General features: G+C 39.4%; 1 protein-coding gene and 1 pseudogene across 3 annotated transcripts in view; both read left to right on the top strand.

Moving 5' to 3' along the window:
* The first annotated feature begins 5,156 nt into the window (after positions 1 to 5,156).
* LOC117508627 lies at positions 5,157 to 6,550 on the top strand (annotated as a pseudogene).
* Positions 6,551 to 13,812: 7,262 nt separating this feature from the next.
* LOC117508628 (glutamate receptor ionotropic, kainate 1-like) overlaps positions 13,813 to 22,241 on the top strand; it is a 185,555-nt gene continuing 177,126 nt past the window's right edge. For 2 of the 3 annotated variants that reach the window (XR_004560149.1, XM_034168426.1), the window contains exon 1: positions 13,813 to 14,196. Coding sequence is in view for 2 of the 3 variants with exons in the window: in XM_034168426.1 (XP_034024317.1) it covers positions 14,055 to 14,196 (142 nt within the window). In the remaining variant the exon portion in view is untranslated. The remainder of the gene's footprint in view (positions 14,197 to 22,241) is intronic. The other variant, XM_034168427.1, reaches the window with a different exon arrangement.

Below are 22,241 nucleotides of genomic sequence, written 5' to 3' on the forward strand. Positions count from 1 at the left end.
TAACAGAGGGACTTTGCAGGGGATTCTTGCAAATAAATTAGCTTCACACAGGCGTCTTCTAACTGTCACAGCACTTACAGGTAACTCCAGACTGTCTTTGATCATCCTGGAGCTGATCAATGGGTGAGCCTTTGCCATTCTGGTTATTCTTCTATCCATTTTGATGGTTATTTTCTGTCCAAGACATATTCATGGCAATTTTACCATGTCATTATGACTTGAAAATGTAAACACAATTGTTTGACAATAAATGGCGTCACTCAACCACTAACCGTGAGTCAAGAAAGTTTTTGTGTTATCATTCATATTCTCTGAAAAATGGCCAAAAAAACAAACAAACAAACAAACAAACAAACAAAAACTGCTGTTAAGGATTTCAGTACCTAACTGAAGTGGTGGAAGGACACTGTACATGTCTAAATAAGATAGCTGTAAGAGTGTTCCATGATGCATATCACAAAATTCATCTCACCTTGCACATCCAAATTGTCCTTGTAACTATCTGATCTTAACCTAACTGCTTTTCAAAATGGCTTTCGCACAAAATGTCCTTGTATTTGGTAAAACTATCTGTTCTTTTTATAGCTGTCTAATTGATAAACCATCTGATCTTTTAGTACATGTTTGATTGTTAAAAACCAAAGTATTCACATCTCATTGGAAAAGAATCAACATGATGGAACACTCTGATTATTGCATGACACACAGACACACACTGTAAGTTTTTTACATACACTTTGAATACAAAGTGAGCAGACACCCGCTAATACCTGCCTACTTCACTTTGCAGCCAGTTACATAGGTGCTGATTCACCACAAGCTAAGAGCTGCCCACATGGGGCTGGCTGAAGGAACAAAAGCTCTCCTAGAGAGGAATTGTGGGCTCTTTGTCCAGATGTTTGCATGTGATCTGGTCCAAGACCCCAGCGCTGTTAGATGACTCTCTGTATCAGGGTTTGAACTTTATTCAATACACCATCTAAACTTTGAAGTCCGTTTCCTGTCCAATTCTTTTTGCGATCACTCACCACAATAAAAGAAACTAACATAGCAGTTGTATAAGATAAGTTTAGACAAGAAAGACAGAAATTGGTCTAAAATTGGAGGGGACTGAAATCTCCCAACTAGGGTTTTTTTTAAAACACAGGTTCCCCTATGGCATGGTTAAAGTGAGTTGAGACCAGACTGCTATTAACAATTGATATATAATTGGATGCACAGTCCAATAGTCTCAAATATCCCTTTAAGGAGACGAGATGGAACAACATCTGTGGGGCCAGCTGATCATTTCCTACAGCCAATAATGATTTCTCCTCAGAAGAGATTGGAGAGAGAGAGAGACAGAGATAGAGACAGGCTCAAACAGTAAAAGAGGCCGAGCAGAAACAGAGATGGATGAGTCATGTGAAGAGGGTGTAACAAGAGCTGAATGGTTGTAATTTTATCCACAGAGAAGTGAAGTCATTTCTTACAGGTGTCAGAGGAGATGACTAAACAGTCAGATTGTGAGGTATTAAGGGCAGCTTAATGGTACTGAGAGAACACCAGGTTTATCACAGTTATTCAAAACAGTATCCCAAAAATACTTTTCAGTTTTATTGAGTTTTCTGATACTTGCACCAAATCTCCTTTAAAATATCAAAAGACACCTGCAACTCATCATTTTCACTTCAGTCCTGCGTTCTCGATTGATTGAACAAGTGGTGTCGTTCAGCTATTGTTCAGTTTAGGTTTATAAACGTAGGGTTTTATAGGGCGCAGCAATGTCCAAGATGTTTTGACAGGTGGAAAGAAACAGTGAGGTTAGCTCTTCAGTACTACGGGGCTTTAGCACAACTTAACATTTTTGAAAGCTACAAAATATGCGGCCATGAAAGAATTAATCATCCAACCGTGATGCACTTGAAGACTTGTCTTAGTGGTAGGATGAGGGTGTGAAATCTAAAATAAAACAGGCACATGATCACAGAAAACAACCAAATCCAAATTGAGTTAATGTCCCATCTGATGATAGGACAGATTGTTTGAGACTAAAAAAGACAATAAAATTGAAAAATTCTTTGATGAAGGGCTTGGTTGGACAGCAGACATGGATACTGAACTCTCCTTCAGTTAAAATCCAGTCGTATTTTAGAAAGTCGAAGTCATTGATAAAGTCCTTGTTATAATTTTAATTCAATGCACACATCTATCCAGTTCAAGTCTACTAGATTCAAAACTACAGTCGAACGGCCACATTTGCCAACAGTTTAAACTTTCACTCCTTTTCGTCTGTTGACCTTGGGATATTAAAATACACACAGTTAAGTGGTTCAGTCAATAAGCTGATCCAGGTTTCAGTCAACCAGAGAACATACAACCAACCCTGTTTGTCATAAACTGCACCTAAAATAAACACTTTTGATGGCAAAAAAAATGCTTAAAAGTTTTGCCAGTGCTGTACGTGTGTCCCTCCACACAACGTTTAATCAGATCAGCCCTCGTGTACAGTACATGCACAAGCACACAAATATAGGTTATTTTCCTACTTAGTGTTTCGCTTCATTACACAACAGAGTAAAATAAAACCAAAAAGTCTTTTGCTATAATTGTGAGGGACTGACATTTTTGGGCTTCAAAGTTAAAGTTTGTAAAAAGTGATGATCAAAAGAAGGCAGTTTTCTTTTTTGCTTTGACGGTTTGATGCCCTGGAGCTGTTGTGACTGATGAAGCGGACTAAAGGTAAACATGTGCTGCAGCTTTATGGCTGCTTGCTCAGGGTGTGAGCTCAGAAGCCGCTCAACCGGACAGTTTGGTATTTGCTCAGAAGCACAACAACATGATCACGTGAAGAGAATGTGCAAATCTCTTTGAATGGAACGTGACACTTTGGACCGAGTCGGGCCGGGTTTATTTCCATGTTGATCAAAGCCTTTGATACAATGTTTCAGTCACCGTAGAGCTCGTGAACTAGTTAAACATTACTCATTAGACTTTTGGTGAACAACAACAATTAAGAATTGGCCATTTTTACATACAATAAATGTGAAATGCTGGCAGAAATTCACTGGTAAAAGTTTTTCTCTATGAATCTCTGCGACGGAACGTTCGAATCCTGTTAATAACAACTAATGGCGAAATGACAATATTATCTTTGTTGTGTTGCATCATGGTTTCTGTCATGTAAAATGTAATGATCACATGCAAAGAATAAAAATACTCAACAATCAGCTTTATGTTTCAGTCTCAGTAATGACCTCCTGTGGTCATCAGAGGTACTGCGGAAAGTATTGTGCTGTATTCGTGTGGGAGCACACGCAACATTACGGGGAATAAAAGTGACGACACTTCAACATTTTAATCTAAAGAGAAAATAGTTCACATGTACCAAAACAGACGAACAACATGAAGTATGAAAAATAGGAAACAATACCCCAAAACTCTTTATTTAGCAGTATTCTCCCCCACCATCTCACACTGCATATATTAACAAGTGAATTAATTAATAACAATGGCTACATTAACTTTGTCACATGAAAATCAGTGTTTGGTGGAGTTTTGTTTAAGATGTTGGTCAACTGTCAATTTATACTGTACAATTGTATCAGTACACACAGTTCTGGTTAAAGTTTGGCACTCCACAGAATTTCAAAAAAATGCAAAATAAATGCACATGAACTAATTTGTTCCAATCACAACATTTAATATAATGTCCAACATTGTTGAACAACATGACCCTCAAAAAATGTTGTCATATAGTGAAAAGAAAAGAAAAAAAAAAACATAAAAGTGTTTGTCCAATTACTTCAGCTTCTAAAAATGGAAGAACTGCATATAAAATGGATGGACTCTAAATGTTAATGTCATTTATTTTCTATACATGCTTACTCAAGGGTCACAAGAGTGCTGGAGCCTATCCCAGCAGTCACAGGCATGAGGTGTGGTACGCCCCAGACAGGACGCAAGGCCACATATACGTAGACGGACAAACTCAGTCACACTCGCAAGTAGATCTGTGGTCAAGTTAGAGTCTGCACATACTGCACATAGAAAGGGCCATGTAGGAAGGATACAGGAGAAGCTGACCTGATGCAAACTCAGCCCCAGGTATGAACTGGGCCTGGGGATAAACCTACCCCTACACTTAACCCCTAACCCGGGCCGAGTTCTCCCGAGGGGTGAGTTCTCTTGTTACCAATGGAAATGGTCTCAATGTCTGATCCACCGTGCCGCCCATGTTATCGACACTTATTTGTTAAACCCCTTGAAGTATAGGTAACAATGCACACTACATTGTTAGGTTTTATCACGGTGAGACCTCCAAAAAGAAGTGGACAGGAAACGGACTTCAAAGTTTAGATGTTGTATTGTAAAGAGTTGTTACACCAATATAGAGTTATCTCAGCGCTGGGATCTTGACCCGGTCGCATGAAAACCACCAGGAACAAAGAACCCTGACTTCCTTTGTTCTCTAACTTTTATTAACTTCAGCCTAAGCACCCCCATATGGGTAGTCCTTAAACCTGGCTTGAGTCAGTGTCTATGTGAGCTGGCTCCAGAGTGGTGAATGGGTGGTATCTGTTCACGGTGTGTTCATGGTTGTTATGTAAAAATCGTATAGTGTGTGTTTATGTATGTAGTGTAGTTTCACACAATAAAAACAGAGTGTTCCATCATTCTGATTCTTTTTCCAAATAGACATGAATACTTTGGTTTATCAATTAAACATCTATAAAAAGATCAGATGGTTTTATCAATTAGACAGCTGTAAAAGGATAGTTTTACCAAATACAAGGACATTTTGTGCATCAGCCATTTTGTAAGGCAGTTAGGTTAAGATCAGATAGTTACAAGGACATTTTGGATGTGCGTCAGCCATTTTGTGTTATGCATCATGGAACACTCTTACAACATGCACATCTTGGTTGTTTCTTTTCAACTCCATTGTGGTGGTCAAGTGGTTAAGTGCACTTGTTTCCAGTGCGGAAGATTCTTTGTCCCACCACGGCTTGTAATGTAGAGTTTCGTCAGGAAGTGCATTTGGCATAAATCAACAGAGCAGAGCCACCATGACTGAAACAAGCGAGAAATGTCCTTCTTCTGCTGTCACCACAGTCACAGGGACTGTAAACACAAAACAAGCAGAGATCATCTTAACCCCCATCAGTCTCAGCCAACCAGGTGTCCACATTTGGCTTTTCTCATAACAAACCACCTCTAGAAACAGGTCACATGCGGATCAGGTTTTCACAGCACTGGAATTTTTATTGCTTGGAGGTGTCATATGTTGTTGTGAAAGTGAGATTTTGTCATTTTGGATGAAGACCCAGCTGACAATGACTCACCCCATTTCAGAGATAGCTGCGATGGTTACCGGCGTGATCGGGCTGATCGGGGCTGCAGCAACTACAGGGTTGCCCATGTGGAAGGTGACAGCTTTCATTGGAGCGGACATAGTGGTGATGGAAACCCTCTGGGAGGGTTTGTGGATGAACTGCTACCGGACAGGCCAACATCAGGATGCAGTGCAAGGTATAGACTCTTTGCTTTTCCTCCCGCAGAGCTCCAAGCAGCCAGGGGGCGATGTGCGGTTCGGTAGCCTTGTCAGGACTGGGGCTTTTTGTGGGCATTGCAGGATTGCGCTCCATATCCTGTTTTCAGAGCCATGATCGTGCTAAGGTATTATACTGATGGTGGCAGGTGGTATGCAACTGATGGCATCTGCATGTGTCTTTATCCCTGTGTCATGGACTGGTCATGTTATAATCAGGGACTTCTACAACCCTCTGCTAATTGATGCCCAGCGGAGGGAACTGGGTGAGGCTCTCTACATTGGATGGGTAACCGGTGCCTTACTCTTTGTATCTGGTTTATTGTTTGTCTGCCGCCGTATGCCATCGGACAAAGGCTCTTTTGATTTGTACCATCCGGCTGACATGTTTGCTTACAATCCACCAACCGGTAAACCATCTTTGATGAGGTACCAACCCATCTCCAGTCTTCCCAGCATCAGGTCAATTTCAAATCCACCCACTCTGCAACCCATTGACTCAGTTGGACACAACACAGTGACACTAACACAAAATGTTCCTCAAGTGATGACAAGTAATGGAGCACTGGTCAATCCTGCTGTTGTCTATAACCCATCTCTAACCGAAAAGGCTGCCATGTATCAAGGTAGCACGGGTCTGCAGTCCTCCTTCTACAGCTCTCACCCCATTGGAAGTCTGTCTGCTCCAGCCAACTCTGTCCACCTAAGTCAAAATGCCGCGCCATACTTGCTGTCTCACAGCCGCAATCCAAGTATGTCGTACCATTCCAGTTTTCACCCGGTTCCTCACACTCCTATTTTCACTGGATACAAGGCATCAAGAATTGAACCAGAGTCTCACAGTGGCAGTAGTGTAGGTATGTACATCTGAGGATAAACATGGAGGGAACTTTGTGTTGCTGACTAAGCTTCACAAACACAAAGCATGATGGTTTGTGAAAATAATAATGCTGTGTGTGCTTAAATGATAATCACATTCATTTTAACTGTGTAAATAAACATTTTTTCTTTACTGTTGTATGACTTTTGCTGCTGTAACAAGTGATTTTCCCCGTTGGGGGATCAGTAATCTTATCTTGTGCTGTTTTCACTTTTGTAATTACATACACACAACACACACACACACACACACACACACACACACACACACACACACACACACACACACACACACCACACACACACACACACACACACACACACACCACACACACACACACACATATAATATATATATCTGTGTGTGGGTATGTATTTGTATCATTTTAAATGTATTTTTTTCACGCTTTATGTGTCAGTGTTTTGTAAACATTGTGTTTTTATCTATATCTGTAAGTATTTGGTACCTGTGTCGCAGACCGAATGGTCCGCCCTTAAAAATGGGTCCACCCTGCGTCCACTGCGCACGTGTCATTTCGGAGCTCAGCAGCTTGTCTGAGACAGAGTCTCTTCACCCAAGCATTCAAATTATTATTTGAGCGCTTATTAAACATTAGATAAGGTAAAACCTCTTAAATCATTCTAAAGTCAGTTTTAAGCAGAAATGAGGCCGTTTTAAATGGTAAATGAACTGCATTTATATAGCACTTTTCCATCTGCATCAGATGCTCAAAGCGCTTTACAATAATGCCTCACATTCACCCCAATGTGAGAGTGCAGCCATACAAGGTACTCACTACACACCGGGAGCAACTAGGGGATTAAGGACCTTGCCCAAGGGCCCTTAGTGATTTTCCGGTCAGGCTGGGATTTGAACCGAGCATCCTCTGGTCTCAAGCCCAACGCCTTAACCACTAGACCATCACTTCCCCAGTAGAAACTCTGCAAAATTCCGTAACGCTTTGAAATGACTGACGCGTAGTGAACGCATCAGCAAGCAACTCCTTTACCCGTGGTGCTCTGATCTCTCTCCCGGCTTTTATGATGAAATAATTCTGACTTTATGTGGAAATGATTGTTGTACTAAGCTTCAGATATCTGTCTCTGAGATAGATGATGACTGGAATGCAGTTTGAAGCAGAAACGAGGTGATAATCGGTGAACTGCGGTTAATGACGCATGTGCAGTGAAAGCAAGGGCGGACCAGTTTTTATGGGCGACACCTGCACAAAAGAAAAAACTACTTATCATGTTGGTGGAAAAAGTCAAGTTAACAAAACTGATTGTCTTCAAATTAAAAATGCCATGTGGCCCTGCGACTGACTGGCATCTTGTCCTGGGTGTACTAGGCTTCATACCTATGGCTGCTGGATGAGGCTCCAGCCCCCCTCTGACCCATGACTGGAGTAAGCGGGTATAGAAAATAAATGATGAATAAAAAAGGCCGTATACAGTGCTGCTGTACACAGTGAGCAGTATTAAATGTGCATATTAAAAAAAGGAATTGCTTCATAGAGACATTAAAGAGACATGGGCTGCAAAACATGCAGTAAATCCTGTACCGGTTATTTACCACTAGATGTCGCCAGAGAACACTACGTTTTTTAAGTGGTATGCAGACACCCTGCAGAAAATTCAACTTGTCTCAATAATTCACACACAATCCTAGAGACAACAACATGTAACTTCATGCTGTAGTCTTTCATCAGTTGGCCAGATTTATTAAATCTTACTTTTAATAAATCAACTTTGTTAAACAAAGACATCATTTGGTTTGTTTTATTTTGGTTAATAAGCACTTGATCGAAATCTTTTCTCAGAAAATCACATTTGAGGAAATCCTTAGTGTATTAGACAACAAACACCCGCTATTTAACGTTCATAATTAGATTATACTAATCCCAAAGGAACCATGAACACTGCCCGAAGGTTTGGACACAGTCATTTTCAATGCACTTGATTAAAACTTCAGTTAAAAGAAGCTAAATACCTATGGATAACCTCATTTCCTGTTTCATGAAGCACTGCAGGAAAAAGGCCACAGGAGAGAGGCCATTTTCATTTATTTTTATTTTTTAAGATTGAGCAAACATAAGCATGGACACTGGGTTGTCTACCAGAAGGCTATGTCTATACAGGAAATTTAATAGAAAGCACATTAAAAAATGTACAGATTTCTCTCAATAATGTGAAAATGGTATGTTCAAATTCTTTAGTATTTTGCACACTGTTAGTACACACACACACACACACACACATTTATATATATATATATATATATATATATATATATATATATATATATATATATAAAGAAAGTATATATTTAAAGAAAGTCCTTCTCTGTGCCACTCCCTCACAAATCTGTATAACTGGTGATGCAACAGTTAAAAGTCACACTGTGCACAGTGTCTCCAATCACAGCCACAGAAACCTATAACTTCTTCTGGGTTGTCTGGATGTCTTGGTGGCTTTCCTCACTCATTTCATTATTGCACAGTCACTCAATTTGTGAGAAGTGCCTCCTCCATAGAGTGCCATACTTCACAAGCTGCCAGTCTGCTCTGTGTGTGCCTGATCCTGTTAGATCTCAGAAGCTCAGCAGGATCCTGGTTCGTACTTGGATCATGGGAGACCTCTTCAGAAGACCAGGGGCTGCATATGTTTCATCAGGTAAAACTGGAGTTGAATCAGGAAGGGTATCTGGTGTAAAAGTTGTGCCAAATACTGATGTGGATCTGACTGTATCCGCTGTGGTGACCCTGTACAAAAAAACTTGAGCAGCTGAATGGACAACAACTGTATTTCTGAAAGACTGTTGGAAATGACATCCACGATATAGTCAGTGACTTTCTGACTATATATTAAAATGTGTACGAAAAAATCATAAAATATAGGGGTACCAGTATATATATATATATATATATATATATATATATATATATATATATATATATATATATATATATATATATATATATATATATATATATATATATATATATATATGTGTGTGTGTATAACTTCACCCATCACAATTTTGATGTTGTCAGAAACATTCAAGAGGGTCTGCAGTGCCCTCTAGTGGATATTTTGTCCAACATCTGCGTAAACCTAAAGGACAGGCTGAGGATGGAATATAACATGGTGATTTGTATTTATTGTGGTGTTTATATTCCTGCTTTAAATATATGTTAACAAAAAAGAAACAGACAGATAGATTTACATGTGTAAATGGAGCATAAATGAGCATTTAGAGGGAGTATGATAAAAAAAAAACATAAGAGAGATGAAAAATGAAGTGGCTACAGAACTTGAGACAAAAAAAAGCCCCCCCCCCCCCCCCCCCCCCAAAAAAAAACCCCACAAACAACACAAATCAACAAAAACAACAACCTGGTTTTTACTTCTTCTTTTTTCCTTGTTGGCTGAATTGTTATATATTACATTCAACTGGTCTTTCAAGTTCTGTCAACTCTAAATTTTAAGGCATCCCAGACACTAACTTTTATCTTGGAGATCTAATCCCTCAAACATGCTGGAGAGATTATATCTCCCAGATGGCTTGGGAATTCCTTGGGATCTCCAGAACCCTGGCTGAGGATAGGGAAGTGTGGGATGAGCTGCTCAGTCTGTTGCCACTGCGACCTGCACACAAATACACGGCAAAATGAATGACTACAAAAAGTCTTAACTTCTATAGTTATTTATTTTACAGAATTCTCTTTGGGCAGAACCCTCATAGGTTGTGGATCGAGGGGTTCCAACTTCATTCCAAAATTCGTCATTAAGATTTTTTTTTTTTTTAAGAAAGTAGGTTAAAGTGAAATAAACACCTTTTTCTTTTTATTTTCCTATAATGCGCCACTGTGTCATAGATGAACAGTTTGAGGTAGTTAATCTTCAAGAGAGGAGCGTTTGAAGATTACATTTGAATTTCCATCAGGACAGGAGCAAAGATTTAATCATTCCTCGGTGTACCAAAGCAAAGACGTTTTCGGGGTCGAATGTTGCCAGATTTGAAGTTAATCTTCAGGACGTAACCATGTTTGCGGATGAGCGGCTTGTCCGTGCCCTCAATAGAGCGTGTGCACGGGAGAGCGCCGTCAAGTCTGGCGCCGATAATCCGAGTACAACAGGAAACGGCGCCTTCACAATAAAGGCATTAAACGTTTAATAGCATGGAGGCAGAGACACATTTATTTAAGAAAAAAATATATGTGGAAGGGAACATTGGATTCATGCGTAAGATAGAACATTTTCATTATCCTTAGTAAAACATCAAATATAAAATACAAAATAAAATCGTAATAATAATAATCATTATAATCACTGCTGGGATAGGCTTATTCCTTGACTGAATAAGCTGGTATAGAAAATGAACAAACAAATGAATGAATGAATAATAATATGCAACCAATTTACATTCATTGCTGTTGCAAAAATAGAAGAACACAGCTGACGTGAAAAGTTGTATTTTCTTCATGTCCAGCAAGATAAAAGGCAGAAAAATACACAGAAATGTATCGCTACTGCTGGGGTCTGCCAGTAAAACTTCCCTGTAAGTTTTTGCTAAAATGGAAAGATTTCTTAAGTGCGCAGAATGTACATATCGACCTCATGCTGCAGGTGTCAAAAGATCATATGATCCACTATCTTGCAATCATTAGTCATGTTTTAAAATATTCTCCTATTTTGGACCTACTGCCTGTAAAAAGACACACGGGTTGATAATCATTCAGGATGTGGCTGCACCAGTCAGCGTGCACAAAAGGACATTTCTTTCTACACACATCCATCTGACCAAGAAAAATGACTAAGATGCACCGAGTGACCTGGGAGTCATCTTCAACAAGTACAATATTTTGTGAACTTTTCTCTAAAGGCAATATGTTGTCAACTTATTTTACTTGACTACAATCAGATAATTTCGATATTACAATAATTCTTGTTTTTCCGCCTCAGGTGAGGCTTCCGCTGCTGTGCACAGAGGAGTAAGGGAACAAGTGCACTAGAGGTCACTCATCCTGTAGTGAATTAACACCTTCTTCATATCTGATCATTTGTTCTTTCTCCACAGTGCTTACTGAAAATGAAGGGTTTCCTGTGTTCGAATGAATGAATGAATGAATGAATGAATGAATGGCCTGCTGCTGCTCTTATTAATGAGTTTTGCATTAAGTGTCTGCACCCTGGTTTTGTCGTTCTGGTTTTGTTCTGGTCCACAGCATTTTAAATGTGTTGCATTTAGCCTCAGGCTATTTTGGACCAGACTTCATTGACACCTGGTTTATTTTCAGACTGGATTTCTGTTTGTCGTGTCAGTTTCAGCTCAGTTCCAAACTTTGATTCATGATCATGACACGTGGCGGCAAGTTGAAGCAGTTTTACTTGATCATTGTGTTATTTGTAGAAGAAGCTCCAGTGTATTAACTGTCAAAGAAGGCTGGTCCTCCTTCCCAAATAACAAACAAGAGCTGCAGATTTTTACCCCCCCACCCAGACCCCCTGGATCACCCCTCATTCTGTGCCGCCCTCATGAAATGAGTTTCTGCTCCCTTCTCGGAAAGCGTCACATTTCTGTGACGGTATCACGAACCATAGATTGTACTTTTTGTAATAACATTATGACCTGCCGTGAGACTGGATTAACTGGATTAACCAACTATGCCATTACATTCTCTTGGGTTAAAATCTTTCTGGAAATTTGAACAATACTTCCACATCCGGACTGCAGCTTTTAGCACTTTGAACACAACAGTAGAATTCCAAATTAGTTCTGTTCCACTTCTTGAATATTTCACATATGCATACTGCGTGGGAGACTTTTTGCCAGCCAACATGGTGCATAAAGTGTTAATGGTCACGTTTATAGACTTATAGTCAGTAAATTATCACTGTTACTGTGACATATCCCTGTTTATGGCTAAATATAAGAACAAGCATCACCATAGGTCATGCTGTTCTCACACAGCTAGGCTCAGGGTAGAGGTGGGCGATACCGGGAATTTTGGTATTGATCCGATACCAAGTAAATACAGGCCCAGTATCGCAGATATCAATACCGATCCTTTTTCATATTAAAGCTTCATAGATCCAAAGGATCCAAAAGACCTAGGATAGAATTTTGCCAAACATTGTACGTGACAACAAAATATTATCACAATCAACATTTTTGATAAAAAAAATCACTCAACACAACTTAAAACAAAATCTCCTGAGGTAGAGGGCTGACAAACCACAATACAAGGGTGCGCTGCTCCGTGTTGTGTGACACAGCGCAGCACTGCTCTTACAGAGAGTAGACTTTAATGAATCTGCATGTGCAGCAGTCAGTGCATGTGGGACAGAAAAAAAGCTTGAGTATCGATCTTTTTACACGAGGATCGTGCAATATTAATACCAGCGTTGGTATCGATATTATCGATATTAGGATCGGTCCGCCCACTTCTAGCTCAGGGACAAACCTGGACAAACGTAGGCGGTCGTCTGGGGCGCCAAACACCAGTGGGTCATGGCAACATAACTTTTTTAATGGCCTTTATAGAGGCAGAGGTGTGATCTCTTCTGGAAGCACATCACATCACTTCTTTTCCTTTCTGCAGTGGAATACAGTATATCCAGCCAGTCTCACGTTTTTTTTTTTCGTCCTCCCGTCACGAAATGATTCAAATTTTTGTGACAGGGTTTTTTTTAAACTCTCTATTACTAACCCTACTCCTTCCCCCAACCCTAACCATACCCCCCCCCCCCCACTGCACTTTTAATTACGTGCAGCCATCACAGAATGAATTTGTGCTGCCATGATGAAAACTTTGCACTTTTCATGACAATATGATGAACCAATAGATTAATGTATATTTTGTGCTGCTGACTCACGACATGCCGTGAGACCGGGTTGAATATGTCACAGTGATGATGACGGTTTTGTCATACTGCACACCCTAACAGTCAAAAACACAATGCAGTAAAATAAGTTCTTTTGACTTCTTCCTTTATCACTTGGGGTCACCACAGCAGATCTGATAGGGATCCGCATATTGATTAGGCAGAATTTTAACACCAGATGCCCTTCCTGAGGCAGCTCCACTTTCTGCTCAACAAACCATAGCACAATAAAAAACATGCACACAAAAAACCCTGCAATAAACGATACACATGGGTGCAAGCGGTGTGGTACTATATTTAACGGTTGAGTTCTTGCCTGTGTAGGTCAACGAAAAAGTAGTCAAGGGGGCAACGTAAAACCTTACCTATGGTGTTGTCGTCGTCAGGGGCCAGCAGTAGGTTTTCTTTTCTTAAGATCCAGGTTGACAACTTCAGTGCAATTGCATTTTATTTTGAAAGTAGATTAACTAGAGAAGTTGTTTTTTTTTGTGTCTAACTTGACAGAAGGGGGGTCAGCGCACCATCCTCCTCATTACAGTCTACAAGTCAAGTCAGTCCGCACCGGGACTGAAATCATGAGCAGAGGGGATGTGCAGACAGTGAGAGTGTCGCCTCAATGGGCTTCTTTTGAGCAGAGGTGGACTGTGCGCTTTAGGTTTTTGTCCTGTCATCACAATGTGTGAGGGGGAGGACATGTGGACAGGATGCCAGTTCATTTCCATTGCATACAAAAAGGACAGACAAGTTATCAGCATGAATGATCCAGGCAAGAAAAACTGACACCGATGTTAAATTCCACTCTGGAGGGAGGACCATGGCGACAAGGAAGGGACTGTTCTTCTCACTGCTCCACTTCATGGCAGAGTTCTGGCTCACTTCACAGCAAGTGCTCAGAATTGGTAAGTGTCCATCATGTCCCTGTTTGGTCTGATTGTATTTATGTCAGAGACACTGTGCAGTGATCACCTCTGTTAAGATCTCATCTAACCATTACAGTCATTATTGGGGCAATTCCATGTTGTAGAAGCTTATTATAGGCCAAAAAGTGTTTTTTTTAGAAATTGGGGAAAATAGTGTTTGAAATTCTAAGAGCAAACATTCACTTGTGCAAAAAGAAAGTAATTTCAGTTGCAATGATGTGGTGAAGGTTAGCTCTACCATATCAAAACAGGTTTATTTTTTCATGTGAAAGATTTGGGCATATTTTCTATGTATTGCACAAACTGATTTTTCATCCTCTGCATAAGCATATTATTGTTTTGTGTCAATGAGAACATTGCACACCTCAGTTGAAGTGAGAAATTGGTTGCCAGCACTGCACCTGATTTGGAAATCATAAAAATACCAAAATAACTTATTATTAAGTTAATAATAGGTATAATAATAGGGGAGGTGATCACGGATGATCTTCTGGTCTCAAGGCGTTGGGCTGAGACCAGAAGATCCTCCGTTCAAATCCCAGCCTGAGTGGGAAAATCACTATTGGGCAAGGTCTTTAATCCCCTATTGCTCCCAGTGTGTAGTGAGTGCCTTGTATGGCAGCGCCCTCACATCCAGGTGAATGTGAGGCATTATTTGTAAAGCACTTTGAGCGTCTGATACAGATGGAAAAGCGCTATATAAATGCAGTCCATTTATTACGCTGTCAAACTATAGAATATGGCAATTGCCAGTCAAAGTACATTTTTTCAGCAGAAATTTGTTTTTTGTAACTTTAAATATAGAGTGACATACTGTAACGTCAGTCACATAATGTCAGTCACACATAATTATGCAATCATTCAGTTTATGCCTTTGATTTGTAACATGGCAAGGAGCAGCAGAATGAGAGTTGCTTGCAACCTTATATCCTAGAATAAAATGATTTGTTAAACCTGTATAGTTTGAAGGCAAAGCTGCAATAAAAGTTATGAATGTTCTTAATGGCTGTTTTTTTGTAATGTCAGTCACGCCCATAGTACCACCAACTTGTACTTAGCACCAATAAAATTTCCTTCCCAAACCAAGACCTTGCCCCTATTATGTCTTCCACAAGATAGGGACACTCAGGGGCTGTATGTTTTAAGTCCTGGTCACTTCAAAAGGGCTGCTTCATCTCTGAATGTAACATCAGTCACAGTGGAATTACCCACTGGCACGCTTACTGAAAATGTAATAAAATAATGAAAGCCATTTATTGGCCTACTTCACGTACACAATTCATGTAATATAATACTTGTATATTACTGTTGCTTCCTGTTAAACAGTCCTTATTTCAGGACTACCATTTAAAACTCATTATCAAGTCATCAGGTCTATAAGTATTTGGACAGTGACATATGTTTTAACCATGAGGGGAATTATTTTTGCCATCCTATTTTCAGACCCCATAATTGATAGGACACACTAGGGTGATTCTATGCTAACGGAATTATGACGACGGGAAAATCTGGCCATATTTTAGCTCCCCATTAAAAATGTGCTCCGATTGTAATTCCGTTACCATAGAATCACCCACTAAATATTTTCAAGTTTCTGAATATGTCTTTGGCTTCATTTGCATTCATCATTAAGACATATAAATGGTATGGTACTGTTCTTGAATGGTGAATCTTTTTGGTGTAACTGCACAAGAATAAGGCTAGTGAGGGAAGCCACCAAAATACCCTTGGCAACTCTGAAAGAGTTATAGGCTTCTGTGGCTGCAAGTGGAAAAACTATGCATCATTTACATTGCATCACCAGCCACAGCTTCATGGTGGAGTGGAAACGAGAAGGATTTTCAAACAAGAACATGCATCACTTTTTGGTTGAATATACTGGTGCAATTTAGAGTTTTACTTTTTTTTTAAAAGAAGGCCTGACATTTCAGCTAGTTGCCAGAAAGCATGGTGTGTGTGTGTGTGTGTGTGTGTTAGTGAGAGAGAGCTTTCACTTTAAAAACACACAATTTTCTTTGTGATAACCTGGTCTGCAGTTTATGAAAAAATCTTCATATTTAATCAGATTTTCACAATAATTTTTAAAGTGATGCTCAAAAACAAACAAAAATTAAACATGAAGTTTAAAATTTTGATAAATAATTTGTTTATTTTAGGAGAAATGAAAAATCCCAGTTGATTTTTATTGGGCAAGGAATGTTTGAGCATCTTGCAATATATTTTCTGTTGAACGTTTACTTATTTATGTAATTTGAGACAAATCCCAAAATAATTACCAAGTATCACAAAGTCTGTTCATTGAAACACTTTAAAAATACACAATTTTTTTGTGTGATAATCCGGTCTGCAGTTTATGAAAAAAATCTTCATATTTAATCAGATTTTCACAAAAATTTTTTAAAGTAATGCACAAAAACAAACAAACAAACAAACAAAAAACATGAAGTTTAAAATTTTGATAAATAATTTGTTTATTTCAGGAGAAATGAAAAATCCCAGTTGATTTTTATTGGGCAAGGAACGTTTGAGCATCTTGCAATTGATTTTTATTGGGCAAGGAACGTTTGAGCATCTTGCAATTGATTTTTATTGGGCAAGGAATGTTTGAGCATCTTGCAATATATCTGTTGAACGTTTACTTAATTATGTAATTTGAGACAAAGCCCAAAGTAATCAAAGTCTGTTCATACTTTTTACACTGGTTGAAGTAAATGTTACCCTTTTGCTCGCATCTGTAATGGAATTCCTTGAATTATTAGTATGTTTTAGCATCTTGATGTCACAAAAAAGGAGGACAGGGCACTGTTTCAGGTACACACATATTCCCTAACCTTCATTCAGCAAAGAAAAATAGAGTTAGTGCTAATCCGAGGTACAGCAGGGGCGGGTCTTTGCAGATGGTCGGCGATGGGGAGTGTAACGAAACACACAGAGAGACAGTAGCCCTGCCAATATTACCCAGTAAAACCAATGAAGATTCTTGGGGACACAACAGAGTTTTGGCTGCATATAGAACCGGAATGCACAGGAATGAGAATCAAGAACTGGTTACAAATTTCTTGAAAACATTGGAATTGCATTACTTAGATATTATCAAATCTTCTCATGAATGCTGGCATGTTTTACTGGCGGTCCTGTGTTGCATGGCTTTTGTAAAGTTGCATCATGATGTCAAACTGCATCTAGCAACAAGGAAAATAGCTACATTGTAAAAGCCTGTAGGCTACTTGTTTTTTTTTTTTTTTTTTTTTTTTTTTACACACACAGGAAATTGATTAGGGACTCCATAAATTAGTCTGATAAGCAGAACTGATAATGGCATTGATGAAATCTTCTCAGTTCCCATCCCTATTAGAATTCCTTTTATTCAGTTCTACCCAAAAAGTAGTGTAAATTAACTATATTATTACAAGCAGACATACCTGTTGGTTAGAATGCATAATGCAAAAGATAAAAAAATCTATACTAATGCAGGGACCATATTATAGTCAGAAAATGAACTGTTTGAAAGCAACTGTGTAAATACTGGCCATGGGTGGGCTCATTTTTTGTATGAAACAATGCTTATTGTCGTTATCTATGAACATTTGCACAATAGTCTGCTCAAGCAAGTTGAAGAAATTTAAGATCAACACCAATGATGTGATTTAAATATGTATTTCTTGCCTTTCAGAAATCATCATCATCATGTTCATTTTTGTGTTCATGAAAGTCCAGTTATGCTAACCCATTAGAGGCGTGGCTGCTTTGAATGACAGCTGGTGTGTTGTCACTGCCGTTGGACAGAGGTTACTGGTTGCAGCTGCTGTGGAGGCCCGTGGTTAATTATCATAACAGACCATCTAAGGCGTCTGTGCACCATTATTTGCGTTGAGTGAAATGATTGTTTGAGGTCATTTTGTAGGTAAAAGCTATGTACACCACTGATGTGTAAATTAAGATTTAGTACAGTATTTGCACCACCCTCATCTAAACAAATTTAATGTATAATATTAAATGCAGTATGTGCAGCGGGTCTGCTCTGTGTCAGCCTGATTCCGTCAGATCTCAGAAGCTAAGCAGTGCAGCATCTGGTTAGTATTTGGATGGGAGACCTCTTTGGAACACCAGTGGCTGTGTGTGTTTCTCCAGGTGAAACTGGAGTTGCGTCAGGAAGGGCATCCGGCGTAGAACTTGTGCCAAATACCTATGCAGATCTCCCTTTATCCATTGTGGTGACTCTGAACAATAACAGGAGCAGGTGAACTGACAATATGGCTTCCTCTGATCTTCCTGGGTCAAGCTCGAAAAGCGTTCTGATAAAGTCAGATTTCACAGCTAAATATTTGATCCAAACTAGCAAACTTTTGACGTTTCCTACCGCATAAACTGCCCACACCATCCCAAAATGCAATATGGCTGCCTCGGCTGGTGCATATTGTGTGATATGGATGAGTAACATACACCAGGTGGTGCAAATTACGCATTTGTATCGCGCAATATGCACCACGTGGTGCATACCACCCATAGCCAGTCCAATTGTTTTTGTTTTTCCCTCACAATTTTTTTTTTTTTTTTTTTGTAGCAGCTATCAGTAGTTTGATGAGATTAAGTCCAGTTAATCCATAATGACTGAGACAGTAAGCGGGCCATAATTTTTAATGCCCACACCAAAGCAAGCTATTATGGTAACCGCCCCTCAGCCCCCTAAAATATGATGTAGTAAACACCTGAACCGAGGTTAACCCGTTAACTGAACTTATCTGTAATTCTTCAGATAGGGGTGGGTTCAGGATTCATTTGTCCTGCTTAGGTCGTGCACGTCTCACCCATGCTCCACCTCTTTGCCCATGTGTGAGTTGATCCTAAGGAAACATGCAGGACAGGAAATGCTGCACTCACATGCTTCACCTCAGGTGGATAACCACTACTCCCAAAAATGATCCAAGCACTCACTTTAACACTTTGAAAACAGATACATTTCCTCACCAGAAAACATCTCAGTTCTCAGTCCACCATCCAAATAGAAACACACTAGATCAGGGGTGGCCAAGTTTGGTCCTCGAGAGCCACCTTCCTGACTCTCTTAGTTGTCTCCCTGCTCCAACACACCTGAATCCAATGAAAGGCTCATTAAAAGTCTGATAATGAGTCGTTCATTGGATTCAGGTGTGTTGATGCAGGGAGACAACTAAGGCCGGGTTCACACGGCAGGATAATTAGGCCGATATCAGACCCGATCTTCCCCTTCCGACAATCTTAAGGACGCCCCGACAATCGTGATGATGCTAAAGATAATCTTATCAGATATTCTTGCCGTGTGTGGTGTGTTAAGATTGCTCTGATCTGCTCGGAAGGGCGTCAGGAGCGCTCGATCGCAAATCGGGGATATTCAACATGTTGGATTTTTTTGGCCCGATATCGCAGCGTGTGTTGTGTCCTCCGACCACAAACGAGCACACAGCCTGCTGAATGTGACGTGCAGCCAATCAGAAAGTGAGGTGACGAATGTACGGAGCGGAAAATAAATCAAAACAGCTGTTCTGACTTACCAGAAAGTCCGGTGGTCGCGCTGTCTCCACTCCTTTAAAGAACACCTTTTCTTTTTCTTTTTGTATAGTTTTTTCCCTCTGTTGTAAATAGTCCACAAAGTACCTCCGTTTGTTTACTCTGAAGTCATGTTTAATCTCAAGAGATTTTGCGAGATTTCCTGTCTGAGCTGTAAATGTTCGTGTGTGGTGGTGTTGTTTTTACCGTGTGGCTGAACACCACACACTGTACGACCAAACCTGTTACAACCCCTGGCAATAATTATGGAATCACCGGCCTCGGAGGATGTTCATTCAGTTGTTTAATTTTGTAGAAAAAAAGCAGATCACAGACATGACACAAAACTAAAGTCATTTCAAATGGCAACTTTCTGGCTTTAAGAAACACTATAAGAAATCAAGAAAACAAATTGTGGCAGTCAGTAACAGTTACTTTTTAGACCAAGCAGAGGAAAAAATATGGACTCACTCAATTCTGAGGAATAAATTATGGAATCACCCCTGTAAATTTTCATCCCCAAAAATAACACCTGCATCAAATCAGATCTGCTCGTTAGTTTGCATCTAAAAAGGAGTGAACACACCTTGGAGAGCTGTTGCACCAAGTGGACTGACATGAATCATGGCTCCAACATGAGAGATGTCAATTGAAACCAGTGGTGGGCACAGATTACCAAAAAGTTAACTTTGATAAACAGATAACTGAAAAGTTATCTTAGATAAAGATAAACAATAAACCACCGAAAAATGTATCAGAAGTTACAGATAACTGATAAATTCCACTATTACCTCTGACACATCTACAACTAGTAGTAGAACAAATTTAATAGCTTATAATATTAAAAATAAAAACAGACCCCAAAAATGAAATCACACTTTTCTTTCTACATTCTGCCCCTGCTGGAAGCTCTTATTACTATAGAGCTCCCAACATAGAGGCAGGGGTTTAATGCTGTTGTCTGTACAGAGCCTGAACAGAGTGTCTGAAATGCATTTGTCCTGTCGTGATGTACTGAGATTACATCATCCTACCCAAAATGCATTGCAGGTCACAGGATGTGCTCACAAAACCTTAAAAATTAGCACATTACTTAAAACTTAAACATATCTGATATTTTCACTTAATAAAACTCAGACATGACAGTAATTTTAAATAACTTGTCCAAAATTTGAACCATAAGTTAAAAACGCATGCCTCTGGATGACTTAGGTGATATCGGCAGCCTTTTGGTATGGTCTTAAAGGAAATATTTTTTTATTTTTTTGGGGGGCTGTTTCTCTTTTGTTTGCACATGATTAAGATGCTTTTTATACAAGCGGCTCTCTTCTATTTGTAAAGGTTATGGCTGTGTGTCTGTTGCAAAACTTTTAACAGGTGAGTGCTAAACTAATTTTAAAAATGTTTGTCGCTGTTCACCTTTGTTTATTTTGTTTATCGGTTTAAAAGTTATCAGACAAAGATTAATTGGAAGATAATTGGTCTGATAATGGTTTTTAAAGTTATCTAAAAAGATAATCTGATAAAGAAAACATTATCTTCGATAATTATCTGTTATCGGATTATCGGAAGTGTGCCCACCACTGATTGAAACAAAGGAGAGGATTATCAAACTCTTAAAGAGGGTCATCACGCAATGTTGCAGAAGATGTTGGTTGTTCACAGTCAGCTGTGTCTAAACTCTGGACCAAATACAAAAACATGGGAAGGTTGTTAAAGGCAAACATACTGGTAGACCAAGGAAGACATCAAAGCGTCAAGACAGAAAACTTAAAGCAATATGTCTCAAAATCGAAAATGCACAACAAAACAAATGAGGAAGAATGGGGAGGAAACTGGAGTCAACGTCTGTGACCGAACTGTAAGAAACCGCCTAAAGGAAATGGGATTTACATACAGAAAAGCTAAACGAAAGCCATCAACACCTAAACAGAAAAAAAACAAGGTTACAATGGGCTAAGGAAAAGCAATCGTGGTCTGTGGATGACTGGATGAAAGTCATATTCAGTGATGAATCTCGAATCTGCATTGGGCAAGGTGATGATGCTGGAACTTTTGTTTAGTGCCGTTCCAATGAGATTTATAAAGATGACTGCCTGAAGAGAACATGTAAATTTCCACAGTCATTGATGATATGGGGCTGCATGTCAGGTAAAGGCACTGGGGGAGATGGCTCTCATTGCATCATCAATAAATGCACAAGTTTACATTGATATTTTGGACACTTTTCTTATCCCATCAATTGAAAGTATGTTTGGGGATGATGAAATCATTTTTCAAGATGATAGATCTTGCCATAGAGCAAAAACTGTGAAAACATTCCTTGCAAAAAGACACATAGGGTCAATGTCATGGCCTGCAAATAGTCCGGATCTTAATCCAATTGAAAATCTTTGGTGGAAGTTGAAGAAAATGGTCCATGACAAGGCTCCAACCAGCAAAGCTGATCTAGCAACAGCAATCAGAGAAAGTTGTAGCCAGATTGATGAAGAGTACTG

Source organism: Thalassophryne amazonica, chromosome 4 (genome assembly GCF_902500255.1).
Source record: "Thalassophryne amazonica chromosome 4, fThaAma1.1, whole genome shotgun sequence".
Lineage (NCBI taxonomy): Eukaryota > Metazoa > Chordata > Actinopteri > Batrachoidiformes > Batrachoididae > Thalassophryne > Thalassophryne amazonica.